This window comes from Mycteria americana, chromosome 1 (assembly GCF_035582795.1).
Source record: "Mycteria americana isolate JAX WOST 10 ecotype Jacksonville Zoo and Gardens chromosome 1, USCA_MyAme_1.0, whole genome shotgun sequence".
Lineage (NCBI taxonomy): Eukaryota > Metazoa > Chordata > Aves > Ciconiiformes > Ciconiidae > Mycteria > Mycteria americana.
The window spans coordinates 57,132,027-57,147,474 of NC_134365.1; the positions used below are offsets into that span (position 1 = coordinate 57,132,027).

Sequence of the window (15,448 nt, forward strand, 5' to 3'; positions counted from 1 at the left end):
TGGTGTGTTCAGAATTCCTGGCATATGGACTAAATTCTACTTTTTATCCCATTGATGTGAACCTAGAGGGACTCTGTCTATATTTCGCAGAAATATTGTCTGTCTTAACACTTTGTCTTTGGCTACTCCATTTTATTCTGTAGGAAAGTTTAGAAGTCTACACATGCATTAGAAGTAGTTTCTTACATTGTATTTACTCAAGGGCTTTTATTTTTTAATAGCTTTTTGAGATTTCATTATGAAGTTACATTTGAGAAATACTTAATCGTTGGTCTTAAGTGAAAAATAATACAAGTAGATTATATTTCATAGGACCTAGATGCAATACTTCAGAGTTATTAACTGTACAAGTTTAGATTTCTGTCTTCAAAAGACTTGCAACTTATCTTTAAAGCTGAATTTTTTTAACTTTGCTGTTTAGCTTGATGGTGATTTAGGAACTTCACCAGGCAGTTTTAAATATGAGTATTTCAGAAAGATGAAAAGAAATTCTTATGTTCTGTTCAGCTAGTACTGAATACAAGCCACAATGTGATTGTTTTAAAAAACAAGCTACTTGTGGATTTGGGAAAACTGTGAGGAGCTAGTGACACTTACCGTTGCTGAGTTAGAACTAATGTTACCCTCTTTCTCCGGTTTTACTGTGGGACGTGAGCTTTGTGTGCTCCAGAGGAGCCAGGCAGAGTGAGAGATTCCTCCAGGGTTAGTACGGTCCTGGACAGCAGAGGATCGTTTTCTTAAAACATGATCCATTTTGGCTCTGGGTTTATACTGGGCCTGAGGGGGTGAGGAGGTCTGTTATATGGAGAGCTACTGTTAATTCCTCAAGTCTTGGTTTTCTGTCAAGAGACAGATGTACTTTCCTGTCCAAGTGTTCCTGTTTTCACGATAGTTTCTCTTACATGGAGCAATATATATGTCCTGCGGACCTGCAGAATTTGTAACCGGCCCTTGCATGTACGCAAAACACAGGTGCAGATTAAGGAAAGACTTGCAGCTTCCTTTGACATTAAAAGGTAGTAAAGAGGATTTACAGTTCATTAGGATCCTCCCCCATCCTTCCAACCATTTCACGTATCTCTTCAGTGTTTCAGTGCCATTCCCTTACTTAAGGGTCCTGGATATTTTACTCCATGTTGAAGCTTGTAAAAGGCATTTGTTGGGGGGCTGTTTTTGACTCATGTTCTTGGACCCAACTTTGTGAACAGTGGTTAGTTCAACTAGAAGTGTAGCCCATATTACTTTCTTCAGTAGCCCACAAAAAGTCCAGGTCAGCTCCTGTAGCTCCTGTGCTGTCAAATGGAGTATGTCAATTTGCATCGCTTTATACCAGCTGGAGATCTGGTCCAGTGTGTTGAAAGATGCAGGAGGCAGTTGCTGTGGCGTATTTGTTAACTTAGTTGGCCTGAAGGGACGTGCAGTGAGAGAACTTCCATCATTCTAATTCATTCTCTAAATGTTTTTCTCTCAACAGCTCTGAAAAGTCCAGCTGCATTTCATGAACAAAGAAGGAGTTTGGAGCGGGCCAGGGTAAGATGCAATATGCTCCTTAATGCTCTTTTGGGGAAGTCAGGAGTAGTATGTCTTATGTTTTGGGCATCCTGTAGCTGTTAATGAGATGCAGAAGCAAATCGTTCATATTCTGGATGTAATACAGCGCTATGCAGTCAGAGATGTATTGGATGGTGTGTTCTTCAGCTTGTATGTGGTGGTGGTGAACACTTGGTGAACTAGTCCTGCCTAAAAACCATTGAATATGGTGCCTGGATTTCCCCTGGCGTCTTCTCTCTGGAAGTCACTAATATTTTTCTTCCCCACTGTCCATATACTTTACATTTTTATTTTTATGATGTCTGTTTTGCCCTTAAATGCTCCTATCATGTGGAGCTCAGTTCCACCTTTGAGGAAAGTGTATGGTTTCTCTGTTACCTGCACATGCACTTGTTCATCTAGGACATTAGAAATTGAAAATTTAGTAGAGAGGATCGCCCCCCAAATCTTGTAACACTGAAATCACACAGACTTCTGGCTCTATAGAAAGAGGAAGCCAGGCGTCACACTTCATGCAGCACCTTTGCTAATTGGGGGGTTTCTTGATTTCTGTTCCTCAAAAGGCCTCTGGGGATGGGTTTTTTTCTGATTAGCCTACAGGGGAATTAAAACCTGTTATGTTTTGTTTTAAAAGTGAAAGCAACATAAGTGAAAAAATAACAGCTGTGATTAAAACCTGTAAGGGAGTGTTAGCAGTTTAAACTGTGGAAGGATTGGAACAGTGGACTTTGCATTAAGACCAGTGTCCCAAAGGCTTTTGCTTCTTTCTCCTCTTTTTTCCTAAAACCTTCTTATTAAGTTAATATTTTGGTGTGGGCAATTGAGCAAGTATGGTGCAGTTTTCTGATTTACTTTAATATTTATTTTCTCTGAAGGCCCATTCTCATGGCCAGTACTTACCAGTCTGTTACCCACTGCTCCCAGATTCCGATCTGGCTGTGTAAAGGGTAATGTGTGCAGCCCAGACAGGGTCATCTCTGTACATTGCTCTGTAGTGCATTCTCCAAAGACAGAGCTAAAAGCAGTTGTGGAAATTAAACGGGTCTTGACATAGCATTTAGATTCTGCCTGCCAAGGGGGTGCATGGGGTCTTTATCTTAACAAATAACATATCTTTAAACAAATGAAAGAGTATGCCCAAACCACAAGTCAGCCCCGAATGCCAGCAGTATATGAAAGTATTTGCTGTGAACAATGGAACCAGTGCATCTATCTTTAATGTAAAAAGAAATGTCTTGAATTTCACCCTGACACAAGTTAGTGGTGTTGCATAAAAGGGGAAAAGACGGCTTCAGCTCTTGAGGAAGTCCTTTCCAGTTTCTGTTCTGTGGGGCAGCAGGGCACTCCTATACTGAGGTGATGTACAGTAGAAGGTCATCTTTAGAATAAGCTCATTCTCTGGGTGCTCTGGGACAGAAGATATGCCCCTTCTCTGTTCTGTGTTTATTTAGATCTCAGTAACAACTAAAGATGGTTGTTTCTCTTGTTTGTGCTGTCCAGGATTACCTCACTCCTCTGTCTGATCAACTGAAATTGGTTCTTGCTTGTCTATTTTTGCTGCAGACAGAGGACTATCTGAAACGGAAAATCCGGTCCCGGCCAGAGAGATCAGAGCTGGTTAGGATGCACATTCTGGAAGGTATGGCACATGCCAAACAGGAGAACATCAACAATAAACTTTATTGTAATTACTTATTTAACAGCTTTCTATTTTGCCTCTGACCCCCAAGTCTTTCTTTCAGTTGGGAGCGGGCAGAAGATCATGCCTGTTGCATGATTTCTTGAGAGGGATTCAACTCTGCTTGCATGGAGATTCTCAGAAGAATCTGTTATGTGAACTCAAAATTGTGCAGTTTTGTGCAGCTGAGCAACAATGAAACGGAATGACCATGGATTGCTCTTCTACCAAGGGAAGACACTGTAAAATATCCAAGAGGGAGTGAGGCAGATTTGATCTAATTAGTAAGCACCTCAGTTTCAGAGAGGGAGTACTATGCTGCTGCTGAGTACCGCATCTTTGGACACAACTGAAAGGGAAATGATGAATGAGAATTGGATGACATCAGTTTGAGAACAGTGAATTTGTCCTATTCTAGAGTCACAAGGGCTACTGTAGTTATCTTTATAATTTAAATACACATAATATCTATAATCTCTTTATGGTGCATAGTTATCTCTTGTTATCTGCAACTATTTTTCTGTACAGTTACCTACTGTTATCTACAGTTACCTTTCTGAATAGAAGTAAAATACTGCTGAAGTGCATAGGTTGACCATTGCTGGATTGATACCATTTTATTTACTTTCCCCTGAACAGAGACCTCAGCTGAACCCTCCTTGCAGGCAAAGCAGCTGAAGCTAAAGAGAGCCAGACTGGCAGATGACCTCAATGAGAAGATAGCGCAGAGGCCAGGTCCCATGGAGCTGGTGGAGAAGAACATCTTGCCTGTGGAATCAAGCCTGAAGGAAGCCATTATAGGTAAGGCCAGAGGAGGATGTTGAGGGCATTTCCCATAGGTGGCTGTGATTTCCTATCAATTCACCTGCCTGTCTAAGGGAGTGCAATCCCATGGTTGGTCTTGTTTTCCTGTCTCAGAATCACAGTCTTTCAGCCCCAAGGATTCTGAAAAGTAGAACTCCCTCTGGCCCAGATAGTGCTACAGTGACATTAAATTATAGGGAGTATGGACATTCCAGAATAACGTGAAAGCAACTGCATACCCTAAAGACTTGAAAGACTGTTGAAGATTGCATTCCCTAGATTCTCTCCTCAAAAATCCCTCTCTCAGTATAACATGTCAGCAACCTTGGTCAGGGAGAACCCACTGACTTACTCGGATCAGGGAGAGGAGACAGAATATAAACAGGTGTGATGAAACAAAAGCTGTCTGTGAACTTAAAAACTTCAGAGGATTCAACCCCTTTAAAAATAAACCAGAACAGATGTAAATCATGCCAGTGCCATTCCAAGGGCTGAAAGGAATGCTGAGGAATAGCCTTCCCACTGCCTCAGCAGTGCTCTTTCCCGTCTCCCCAGACTGAGCAGTCTGTGTACGTCTGTGGTTATTCATCCCCTCAAACATGCACAGCTACTTTAAAGACAAATGGGACACAACTGTGAGCAAGATGGAATACTTTTCATGAAAAAGGAAAAGGACAGTGTTGTGGGAGAGCCTGCCTTCACTATTGCACAAGAAGTGGCTGAGGAAGAGAAAAAGTGAACTTGTGAACTGGAGCATTAGAGATGTGGCTTCCTTCTGACTTTGACATCTCTCTGGATTTCTGTTGCTTTTATGTTTGTTGTAAATGATAGTATTTTCCTGCTTACCAGGATTAATTTGAGATAATGTAATCTAAAAAACATCAGTGCATTACAGATGTACACTCAAGTGAATTATGTACTGGACACGTAGATAGACAGAAATGCTAGTAGCAGTCAGGACCACCACTTAATCCATAGCCCTTGTTGCTTATAAGACAAGAGGACAATTTGGGATACTGTCTTGAGGAGGGATTCTACCTTCCACCACATAGGATGAACACCAAAGAAACCAGGACTCAACCTTACACTGTCTAACCTCCTCCTCCTTTAGTGCCAAATGATAATCAAATAAGCCATGCCACAGATCTAGGTTTAGGCAGAGTTAAGTAGCTCTTGTTATACTTCCTGATCTTGTCTGGCTAAGAACCGAGGGAAATGGGTCACCCTAGTCTGCATCATTTTATTCTACTGATAGCAGAGATGAATGTAAACACTTAAAACTGATGCAGTTTGGGCTCTGTTCTCTCATTTTTAGTTGGTGCTTTAAGCACAACTCAGACTCAGCTCTCTCCATGCCTCATTATCTTTGTGAAACATCTAGTGTCAAGTGAAATAATTTCTTATTCCACTTTAAAGACCACAGTTGATGTTTGTGTTTCCAGTTGGACAGGTGAACTACCCAAAGGTTGCAGACAATTCCTCCTTTGATGAGGACAGCAGTGATGCCCTCTCCCCAGAACAGCCAGCCAGCCATGAGTCCCAGGGGTCTGTCCCATCGCCTATGGACTCCCGGATTTGTGAGCCTCTCCCTAACACCACTGGCACATCGCTAGCTCAGGTGAGAATGTGGTGGCCTCCTGCAGTGTCCTGGAGCTTCACAGCTACTGCTGATTTGTGGCAGAGCATCCTAAAAAGTGAGACCGAGGGATCCTTAAAAGGTATAGTCTGTGAGATTTCGCAAGGGGTCTTAGCTCTGCATGGTGTTGCTGAAGTCAGGTTATTCAGAAGTCCCCGTAGTGGTGCCATGTGGCGAAGGGGGGCAGTCATTACTTGGTGATACAGCCTGTGTCGGTGTGCAACTGATTCTGGCAGGCAAAGCTGGGAGATACAGGTGTGGGATTTTGATTCCTTTTCTGCCCTAAGAAGTTGTGCTGCTTCTCAGGGACAGCTGAAGCAGTGGGTTAAAGGAATCTAACTAATGACTTGAAACCTGTGCTGCTTCCTTGTAAGTGGACACTTCCTGCACTCTCTTAAACTGTTTCCCTCCTCATACATGTATTCATTATGGCTTTTTCTGTCCCTGCAGGGTACGTCCCAATTGCAGATCAGCGCAGACTCCAGTGAAACACTTTTCCTACCTGAACAGCCACCCCCGCCTCTGCCACCTCCACCTCTTCTGCCTCCTAGTCTTACCAATGGAGCGGCTCTTACTCCTGCCAAGCCCCCACCAACACTCATTAAGGTACTATTTTGGCTGATTTCTTCATTGTTGTAGTCTGGAGGAAGATAAGATGGTTACTCTGAAGAAGGTTTGGAGTTGAAGTATTGTATTAATAGATGCAAAGGAAGGAAAGCTTATTTCTCACTAGTGTCATCTTCTGACACTAGTTGTAACACATTTAATAGTTTTTTCTGTTCTGTGATGTATTCACCTTCTGTAAAATGGGTCCTGAATGCGAAATGTTTTGGAACAATCAGCTTTATCCATAATTAGAAACAGTGAGTCTGCACTGGATGAGCAAGTGAAGACCTTTCTGGTGTGCTGGGAAAGATGACGTGCATTATGGTGCAGTGTAAGCTGCTGTGGGTGCTGTGACTATACTGTTGCCTGAGTTAGAGAAGCATGGAAAGACCCTGAGGTCAAATCTGGAGAATTTTGAAATGAAAATCCCAGTGTGCGTTCTGGTTTACATGGGGTGTTATGTTATTTCAGTGTTCCCATTCTTATTTGCTTCCTCCTTTTCTTCTAAATAGCAAAGCCAACCCAAGTCTGCTAGTGAGAAGTCTCAGCGCAGTAAAAAAGCCAAGGAGTTGAAGCCGAAAGTCAAGAAGCTTAAATATCATCAGTATATTCCCCCGGACCAAAAGCAGGACAAGGGAGCTCCTCCCATGGATTCATCCTATGCCAAAATACTGCAGCAGCAGCAGCTCTTTCTCCAGCTTCAGATCCTCAACCAGCAGCAGCAGCAGCACTACAACTATCAGACCATCCTGCCAGCTCCACCAAAGTATGGGTCCTAAATGGCAGCTCTCTCTTAGGAGGCACTTGCTTCCTCAGTACTGTTATCAAAGGCATTGTGTTCTGGGTGTGAGGTGTGGCGGTTGGGTGTAATGCACTCAATCTCGTTAAGTTACAGCAGGCGGCAAAAAGGGCCAGCGTCAGATGAATCAGACAAAAGCAGCTGAAGTGAATTGGTTCGCCGGGTAAGGGGCATGGATATAGTCAAAGGCACTGGTGTGCATTAATGTCTAGGGTGGCACTAGTGACCCAGATGTTTCTGAATGCATATGATTGTTGACACGGAGGGCCTCCAGTGCCTTTCCACCTTGGTTTTGATGCCTATGTTTTTTCTTTCCCTGAAGGCCTCCAGGAGAGCAGCAGAGTGGTACCAGTGCCCCTGCTGTACGCAATCTCTCTGCCACAGTCAGCAGTGCATCTTCAGTATCCTCTGGTTCCAGTGGGCTGATGCGACAAAACAGTAATGCTGCAGTGGGCAAGCCTGGCCCTCTCCCTGCCAACCTAGATGAGATGAAGGTAAATGTCTTGTGAAACCGCACAGCCCTTTTTTGCCATTGTCAGTGGAGAGCGTAGTACTGAATGATGTTGCTGCCACAGAGCAGGGCTGAGGGGGACTGACAGGAGTTAGTGATAGCAGCTGGCATTGCTGCCCTGCAGTCTGTACCTGAAGTGCAGGTTTGTTGGCCTGCAGGAGGGTCAGTTTAGTCCTTTAGTCCTTACCCATGGCTCTGGTAGCTGTTAATAGTTGTTCTGGTTAAAGTGTAGGTTCTCTTAATGTTGCCCTCTTTATTTCCCCCCCCCCATATCAGGTAGCAGAGCTGAAGCAAGAACTGAAGTTGAGGGCCTTGCCTGTCTCAGGCACAAAAACGGACCTGATTGAGCGTCTCAGAGCTTACCAAGAGCAGAACAGTGCAACTGGCCAAACAACCCCCACTCCCAAGCCCAGCACAGCAGCCATCCTCCCAAAAGCTGCTGAAGTGGTGGTGGCCTTCCCAGCTGCCAGGCTGAGCACAGGGCCAGCCCTGGTCACCACTGGCATTGCACCAGCAGAAGTAGTTGTGGCCACAGTCACTGGTGGTGGCATGATGAAGTTTGGCAGCACAGGCTCAACTCCTCCTGTTTCTCCAACTCCTTCTGAGCGCTCGCAAATGAGCACAGGGGACGAGAACTCGGCCACCGGAGACACCTTTGGAGAGATGGTGACTTCACCCCTGACCCAGCTCACCTTGCAGGCGTCTCCAGTGCAGTTCCTGGTGAAGGAAGAAAGCTCCAAGTCTGCCTCCTGCAGCGTGAATGCAGCACCCAGGTCGGAGCGGTGCAGCACCGGTAACAGCAGAGATGCAGAAGTTAGGGACAAAGACCAGATGCTGCAGGAGAAGGACAAGCAGATCGAGGAACTCACCCGCATGCTGAAGCAGAAGCAGCAGCTGGTTGAGATGCTTAGACTACAGCTAGAGCAGGAGAAGCGCTCTCAGCAGTCACTACCCGCCCCAGCGGCTGTGGGAGAAGGAACAGCCCTCGCCTCCAACCCAGCAGCATTTGGCACCCAGGTCAAGAGTGAAAACAGTTTCCTAAGTTGCCAGTCTGCAAAGCAATCTAGTGGCCAAACAGACCAATTCAGCCCTGCACCAACCGCTAGCCAAATGGACACTTCGAATCCAAGCCCAGTGCCAAAGAAAGCCGTGATGGTGAAGCAGGAGGTGCCAGCCCCGGAAGCAGAGCCGCCGTGCCAGTCCCACAGCCCGCGGCTTTTCCTTGGCCAGCAAGGGAGCGCCCTGAGTGACCTCATCAAGGGCACCCCTCCCCCCACCCTCATCACCGACTCCACAGGGACCCACATCGTCCTCACCGTGACCAAGCAGAGCACCGAGAGGCAGGGCCTCTCGCCCCACGGGAAGGCAGGGAGTAGCTGCCCGGCCTTGCAGGTAGGCAAGGGTTAGATCACATCCCTGCTGCAGGCAGTTGGGTTCCTCTCTCCCTCTTCCCACTCCTGTGGTTCAGGTTACCATAGGATGACTTAATGCGGTGGGAATTCAATGTAGTAAATACTAAAATGGCTGAGTTGCTTGCTACGATGGCTGGTAGTTCATGGCTTTGTAAAACAGAGCAGTGTAAGCAGATCTTCAGCAAAAAGACTGGCATTTGACAATGATGAACTGTATACAGCAATGCACGATTGACTATGTGCATCACAGGCTGTTCAGCATTCTTCCAAACACATGGTTCTGCCTTTTGTCAGGCAGGATCTCAGGCTTGGTGGACAAGGGTTTGCTGCCACATTTCACTACTTTTTGAAAGAACAACTATGCCTGTGGTATTAAAAAAAGCAGGGTGTATTTCACCTCTTGTCCTTTATTAGAGAGATTGTAGTTGAGTGATAGATAGGTCACCTTGTCTACCGAGAGCTGAAATCAGACGCCGGGAGCAGACTTTTTGCTTTTTGACTGCTCTTTGTTTTAATGCGTGTCAGTATTTCAGCGTTAGCAGAGTCTTTCATCAGAGATGATCTACTATTCCCCTGTTGGTATGAGTTCAGCACTTAACAGAAGTGTTCTGAGTGTTTCTTCCAGGAAGGGATAAATATGCCCAGCTTTTATGGCATAAGTCAAACCCCAGCATCTTCTGTGGCATCAGAGAAGATTTTAATTCTCTGCTGCCACATTTCTTGCACCTTCTGCAGAGCAAGTGGCAGTATCTACTATTGGGGCAGGCACTGAGCAGGCTGGATTTGCTGCGTAGCAGGTGAGATGCGAGTCAGCTGTCTAAATATCAGTGTCCGGTGTCACCCTTGATACCCCAGGGTATCTCACCTGAACTCCAGCTGCTGCTCCAGAAGGTCCTGTGTCAGGTCTGCCAGCCCTTGAAGGATGTCATGGATAGCCTAGTGATTTAGAGTGGTACTACCTCCTCTTTTAGGACTCTGAATCCCACTCCAATCTGATCTCTCTGCTTGCTGAAACAGAATGATTGACTGAATTTCCTAAAGAATAAAGAGTGGGGAAAAACAAACTTCATAAATCCCTTAAGAAACACAAGCCTTGCTCCATGATGCGTCTGGGGAATAGCTTCTCACGGATACCCTTTTCTTTCCAGAGAGTACAATCATCGCCCGCTAAAACTTCCAGCCAACCACCATGTCAGCTACCTGCGAGCACCCCTCAGCAGCCCACGCAGCAGCAGAAGCAGCAGCAGCAGCCGAGAGGACTAAACCAATCTGTCAGAAAGGTAGCTCGCTGCCTGCTCACTTTTCTTCCTTGTTTTTCTTTGCCTGCTGCCGGGGTTTGTAGCAGCGGTGGGAAGGGGACACACATGCACAATCCTGGTCAGAGACCATCATCACAGCAAGTGAGATCTCACAGCGGCTTCTGCCACAGCTTGCAGCTGCACAGAGTGTTTGGTTTTCAGCTTGAATGTGGCAGCAGAAGGGGTGACTGGCATAGCCTCTCCATTCCCCTGCCTCCTGCTGAACTAGCTCTGATGGACAGCCCATCAGGCATGAGGTTTCAGGAGCACTAAATGTCCATGAGGTCTTCCCCTATGGGCACGCTTGGAAGTGATGTGGAGGCTTTACAGCAAAGAGCTACAGTTTACTAGCTTCTGCCCTTTGGTTCCACATCTGGATAGAATACCAGCTGGTGTTTTAAACAAGCATTGTCTTACCAATTAAAAACGATGAGAGGCCAGAGTGGGTTCACGCTTTGGTTCACAATGGTGTCCCAGATTCTTGAAGGAGTGCTGCTGAACTGAAAAGGGGGCTACTGCGTGGCGAGAGGGTGGTGTGGGCAGTATGTCTGCTACTGAAGGTGGTGTGTGAGCTCTGAGGGGGGCAAAAGGATGTGACCTTTTACTCTCTGGTACTGATGAACATGCTGTAATTTCCATTCCTGTGCCTTGAGCATACCTGTTAATCATCTCTTCGTGAAGTGCAATGCCACTTCAGAAAAGAGAGCACCTCTGGGTTTACCCCTTCTCCAGGTGATGGCTGTAAAGAGGCTCTGCTGTGCATCTCCTCCCTTTCTAGCCCACATCAGGGATGACTTAGCTCTCTCTCTAACATGTAATTAAGATAAGTTACAGAAAGATTATGAAGAGTTTTCAGAGCTTGGAGGACCACTTCTGGGTCAGATGCTGGAAAGGATATGAAATCAGGAATCATTTCTAGTATAGTCAGAGTGGAATATCCAGTTTGCAAAGGGTCAGTGCCTTCATTTGCTTTGAGACCTTTGAGGAAATGCAGAAGGTAAATGAAGGCACCTTTTCACTCAGACTGCCATAGCTCGTGTGCTGCGGAGGCATCTGTAGTGACTTTCCTAATCCTTTTGCCTCCCTGTAGGGTCAGAAGGCAGGTCTGCAAGTGGTCACGGGGCAGCAGCCCCACACCATATTATCTCTCTCAGCACCTCCAAACCTGCAGCCCTTCTTCCCCAACGGTTTCCAGAAACGGTCCCTGAAAAGTGGTGCTCCTGGCAAAGCTGGCCCACCCAGTGTGTCAAAAAAGGTACCCTCCCAGCACATCCCAGTGGCCTGTGCCACAACGCCAGCTTCCAGCCCCTCTCAGGGAGAGAGCAGACCCCAGAGCAGCTCTGCTGGCCGGGGCCTGGGGTCGCTGCTCTATCTGCAGGTCACAGAACAGATGAACAGCTTTCCAGGGAAAACAGGGTGGGGAAGAGCATCAACACGTACAAGTGTTGGAACTGGCATTCAGTTACTGCCTGGGGACCACTGCTCCAGGGGAGCAAGCTTCAGCGTGGATCACGCATAACTGCTGTAGAGGCAAAGACCTGATCCACATTTTAACTTTTCTTATGGGCAGTTGTGTGCTGATTCATCTGGTAAAGCTGAGTCACGAGCACCACTTCCTGCAACACTTGGGGTTTCCTTTGGAGGTCTCTGGTGCTGCTGAGTGCTCTGGTGCTCTCTGCCCACCCTCAGGCTGTGAAACTTGCTGCTAGTGAAGCTTGATTGTGTCCCCACAGCAGGCACTGCAGAGGGAGATGGATAAAAGACAGGTCCTGGGTATATTGCTTAGAGTAGGCTGAACACAGCAAGGGATGTGCCCTCTCTCTCCAAAGTGCTAGAGGAATCCCCCACTTGGAGAGATGAGGCTCTCCCCATCCAGGAGCAGCCCCATGGCGGTTTGTGGTGTGGTTGCTTTAGTGTTAGAAAAATCAGCAAAAGATTTCCAGCTGTGAGTTGGAGGGGAAATCTGTCTTCCTCCCCTGCAGCCAGGGCATAGCGCACAGAGTACACAGAAGAAGCCAGGCTGCTGGGAGCATAGCAGTGCAGACCTCTGTGCAGCACTCATCAAGAGAGGGGGAGATGGTCTCTAAAAGCAGCTGTGAGACAGGACTTGATGTGGGCTTTCCCCTGATCACTCCTCCTGCCTTTGTTCTAAACAGCCCTCATCGCAGCCTGGCTCTCCTGCTGCCCCTTCCCCATCCCAGATGGACCTGGAGCAGCAGCAGCACACGTCGCTTTTTGGAACTCCTCCACCTCCTCTCCCTGTTCCCTCGGTCCCAATGAAAGAGCCACCAGGGTATGAAGAGGCCATGAAGCAACAGCCAAAGGCCCAGGTGAGAGCAATTCTTCTCCCTGTTTTCCTTGGAGAGCAGGTGAAAAGTTGCCATGGTAAATCTGCTTAGATTCCTGATCTGGGCCAGTAATAGAGAATGGAGATACAATGTCCCTTTCTAACTGCGCCTTCCTAGCTGAATTACTTCTGGAGGGTTTGGGGCTGACCCTAAACCACAGGTAGAGATCCCAAACCGCTCACTGCCTGGTGAGTGTTAGTACAGCAGTTGCTGACTATACCTTCCCATCCAGTAACAGCCTGGGGTTACAGAGGATTCTGGTGCCATGCCTTTGTGTGCCCATTCTTGCTATGTAACAGCCCTATCCCTGGGGCAAGGGAGGAGAGCTGGCAGCCAAGGGTGTTGCTGGAGGTGGAAGCTTCCCTGGTAAATAGGAAGCTAATCCTGCCCTCTCTCTTTCCAGGAGAACGGCTGTTCCAGCCAGCAGATGGACGACCTGTTTGACATTCTCATCGAAAGTGGAGGTAAGGAGACAAAGCCAGCATTTCCCATAGTCTTTGGATTTGAGCCCGGGGATTATAGAGCATGCAGGTCTTTGCTCCTGCATCCCTGGCACTGCCTTTAGCGTAGGCAGTAGTCATTAAGGCACGAAGGGAGATGTCAGTCAAGCATTAATATGATACAAAGCTTCTTGGTGGATCTGCTGCATCAGATCTGGGCACATCCCTTCTGCGATGCTGGACAGAGTTTGAATTCCCCAGAGGTGGCTGAAAACTCCCCATATGTTGTGGTTTAACCCCAGTTGGCAACTAAGCACCGCACAGCTGCTCGCTCGCTCACTCCCCCCCCGGTGGGTGGGGGAGAGAATCAGAAAAGTGAGAAAACTTGTGGGTTGAGATAAAGACAGTTTAATAGGTAAAGCAAAAGCCATGCAAACAAACAAAGCAAAACAAAACAAGAAATTCATTCACTGCTTCCCATGGGCAGGCAGGTGTTCAGCCATCCCCAGGAAAGCAGGGCTCCATCACGCATAACGGTTACTTGGGAAGGCAAAACGCCATCACTCCGAACGTCCCCCCCTTCCTCCTTCTTCCCCCAGCTTTATATGCTGAGCATGATGTCATATGGAATGGAATATCTCTTTGGTCATTTGGGGTCAGCTGTCCCAGCTATGTCCCCTCCCAGCTTCTTGTGCACCCCCAGCCTACTCGCTGGCGGGGTGGGGTGAGAAGCAGAAAAGGCCTTGACTCTGTGTAAGCACTGCTCAGCAGTAACTAAAACATCCCTGAATTATCAACACTGTTTTCAGCACAAATCCAAAACATAGCCCCATACTAGCTACTCTGAAGAAAATTAACTCTGTCCCTGCCAAAACAAGCACATTTGCCACCCCTTATTTCATACCATTTACGTCATGCTCAGGTCCCACACTATCCAATACATTCTCATTAGCCACCACCCCCCTCCCATCCTTTGATATAATGCACAGATGTAATTCCCTTAGTCTATGGACCACCCCTGTGAAATGTCTGTAAAATGTCCACAAAATGTCCACTGAGTTCATTTAGTCCATGACTTTGGGCTCCATCTGTTACAGTGGTGACTCAGGACAGGAGAGGTGGTGTGTTGCATGGAGTTACTGGGCACCAAACCCAGCTCAGGTCAGGTCACTGCTGCACTTGCACTGCTTCTTTTAAGACTTGTCCTCCATTGGTTCAGATGCTTCCTGCTATAGTAATTCCTATAACATGCAACTCAAATCCCAGGTTACAACAATTTAAAGCTATTTCCATTACAGTCTCCACCCCTGGTCCCTTTGGACCAGACCATCGGGTTTAACATTGCAATGAACTCCTCCCCTTGCCCCTGCTCTGGCTTGGGCTTATCCACAGACTGCAGTCCCTTAGGGGAGTACCTGCTCCAAGTGGAGCCTTATCTATGAGCCACAGTCTCTCCAGGGGTATACCTGCTGCAGCATAGACTTATCCACAGCCACAGTCGCTTTGAGGTGCACCTGTTTCCGCATGGCCTTCTCCATGGGCCACAATGCCTTCAGAGATAGAGCTGCTCCAGTGTGGCTTTACCCACAGCCACAGTCCCTTCAGAAGTAAACCTGCTCCAACATGGCCTTACCTATGGCTGCAGTCCCTCCAGGGGTGTACCTGCTCTGTCGTGGGCTTATCCATGGCCACATGCTTTGAGGTGCTCCAGCATGACCTCATGCACAGCCACTGATGCTTCAGGGTGTACCTGCTGCAGCAGGGACTTATCCTCAGCCACAGATGCTTCGAGGTGCACCTTCTCCAGCATGGACTTATCCTTGGGCCACAATTCCTTCAGAAGCGTACCTGTTGTGGCACAGGCATAACCACAGCCACAGACGCTTTGAGATGTACCTGCTCTGGCATGGGCTTATCCACGGCCACAGATGCTTCAGGGTGTCCTGCTCCCACATGGACTCATCCACAGGTCACAGTCCCTTTGGATCAAGTTCACACTGGAGTTCCAGCCTGTCCCGTACAGCAGCACAGAAACAGCAGCGATGCCCTGGCCCTCTGCCAGCCCAGGTGCATCACCATTGCTGTTATCAAAATGTTCCCAGGCACAGCCGAGTAAGCTGATAAGCAGTACAGCAAGCAGTGAAAGCAAAAAGCAGCCACTAACGAGCACTACACTCTAATATACAGTAAGGTAAACAAGCCCCATGGCAAGCATAGAAGCCTGCCAATTAATAGCTAAAGAGCAATTACAGGTATAAATTTGATCTAGCACATTCCAATCAAATCTGTCATTATCTCGAACCCTTTGTGCCCCATGCTGGGTGGTTTAACCCCAGCTGGCAACTAAGCACCACACAGCTGCTCC

The 15,448-nt window shown here is 47.3% G+C and overlaps 1 protein-coding gene across 5 annotated transcripts in view; it reads left to right on the forward strand.

The window, feature by feature from the left end:
* The window catches only part of MRTFA (myocardin related transcription factor A), a 102,542-nt gene that overhangs the window by 82,337 nt on the left and 4,757 nt on the right, over positions 1-15,448 (forward strand). For 4 of the 5 annotated variants that reach the window (XM_075500073.1, XM_075500064.1, XM_075500099.1 and 1 more), the window contains 12 exons: positions 1,475-1,530; positions 3,115-3,190; positions 3,869-4,030; positions 5,476-5,651; positions 6,120-6,275; positions 6,788-7,041; positions 7,397-7,568; positions 7,862-8,977; positions 10,146-10,277; positions 11,386-11,550; positions 12,452-12,625; positions 13,047-13,107. In XM_075500073.1, coding sequence (XP_075356188.1) covers positions 1,475-1,530; positions 3,115-3,190; positions 3,869-4,030; positions 5,476-5,651; positions 6,120-6,275; positions 6,788-7,041; positions 7,397-7,568; positions 7,862-8,977; positions 10,146-10,277; positions 11,386-11,550; positions 12,452-12,625; positions 13,047-13,107 — 2,700 coding nt within the window. The remainder of the gene's footprint in view (positions 1-1,474; positions 1,531-3,114; positions 3,191-3,868; positions 4,031-5,475; positions 5,652-6,119; positions 6,276-6,787; positions 7,042-7,396; positions 7,569-7,861; positions 8,978-10,145; positions 10,278-11,385; positions 11,551-12,451; positions 12,626-13,046; positions 13,108-15,448) is intronic. The other variant, XM_075500088.1, reaches the window with a different exon arrangement.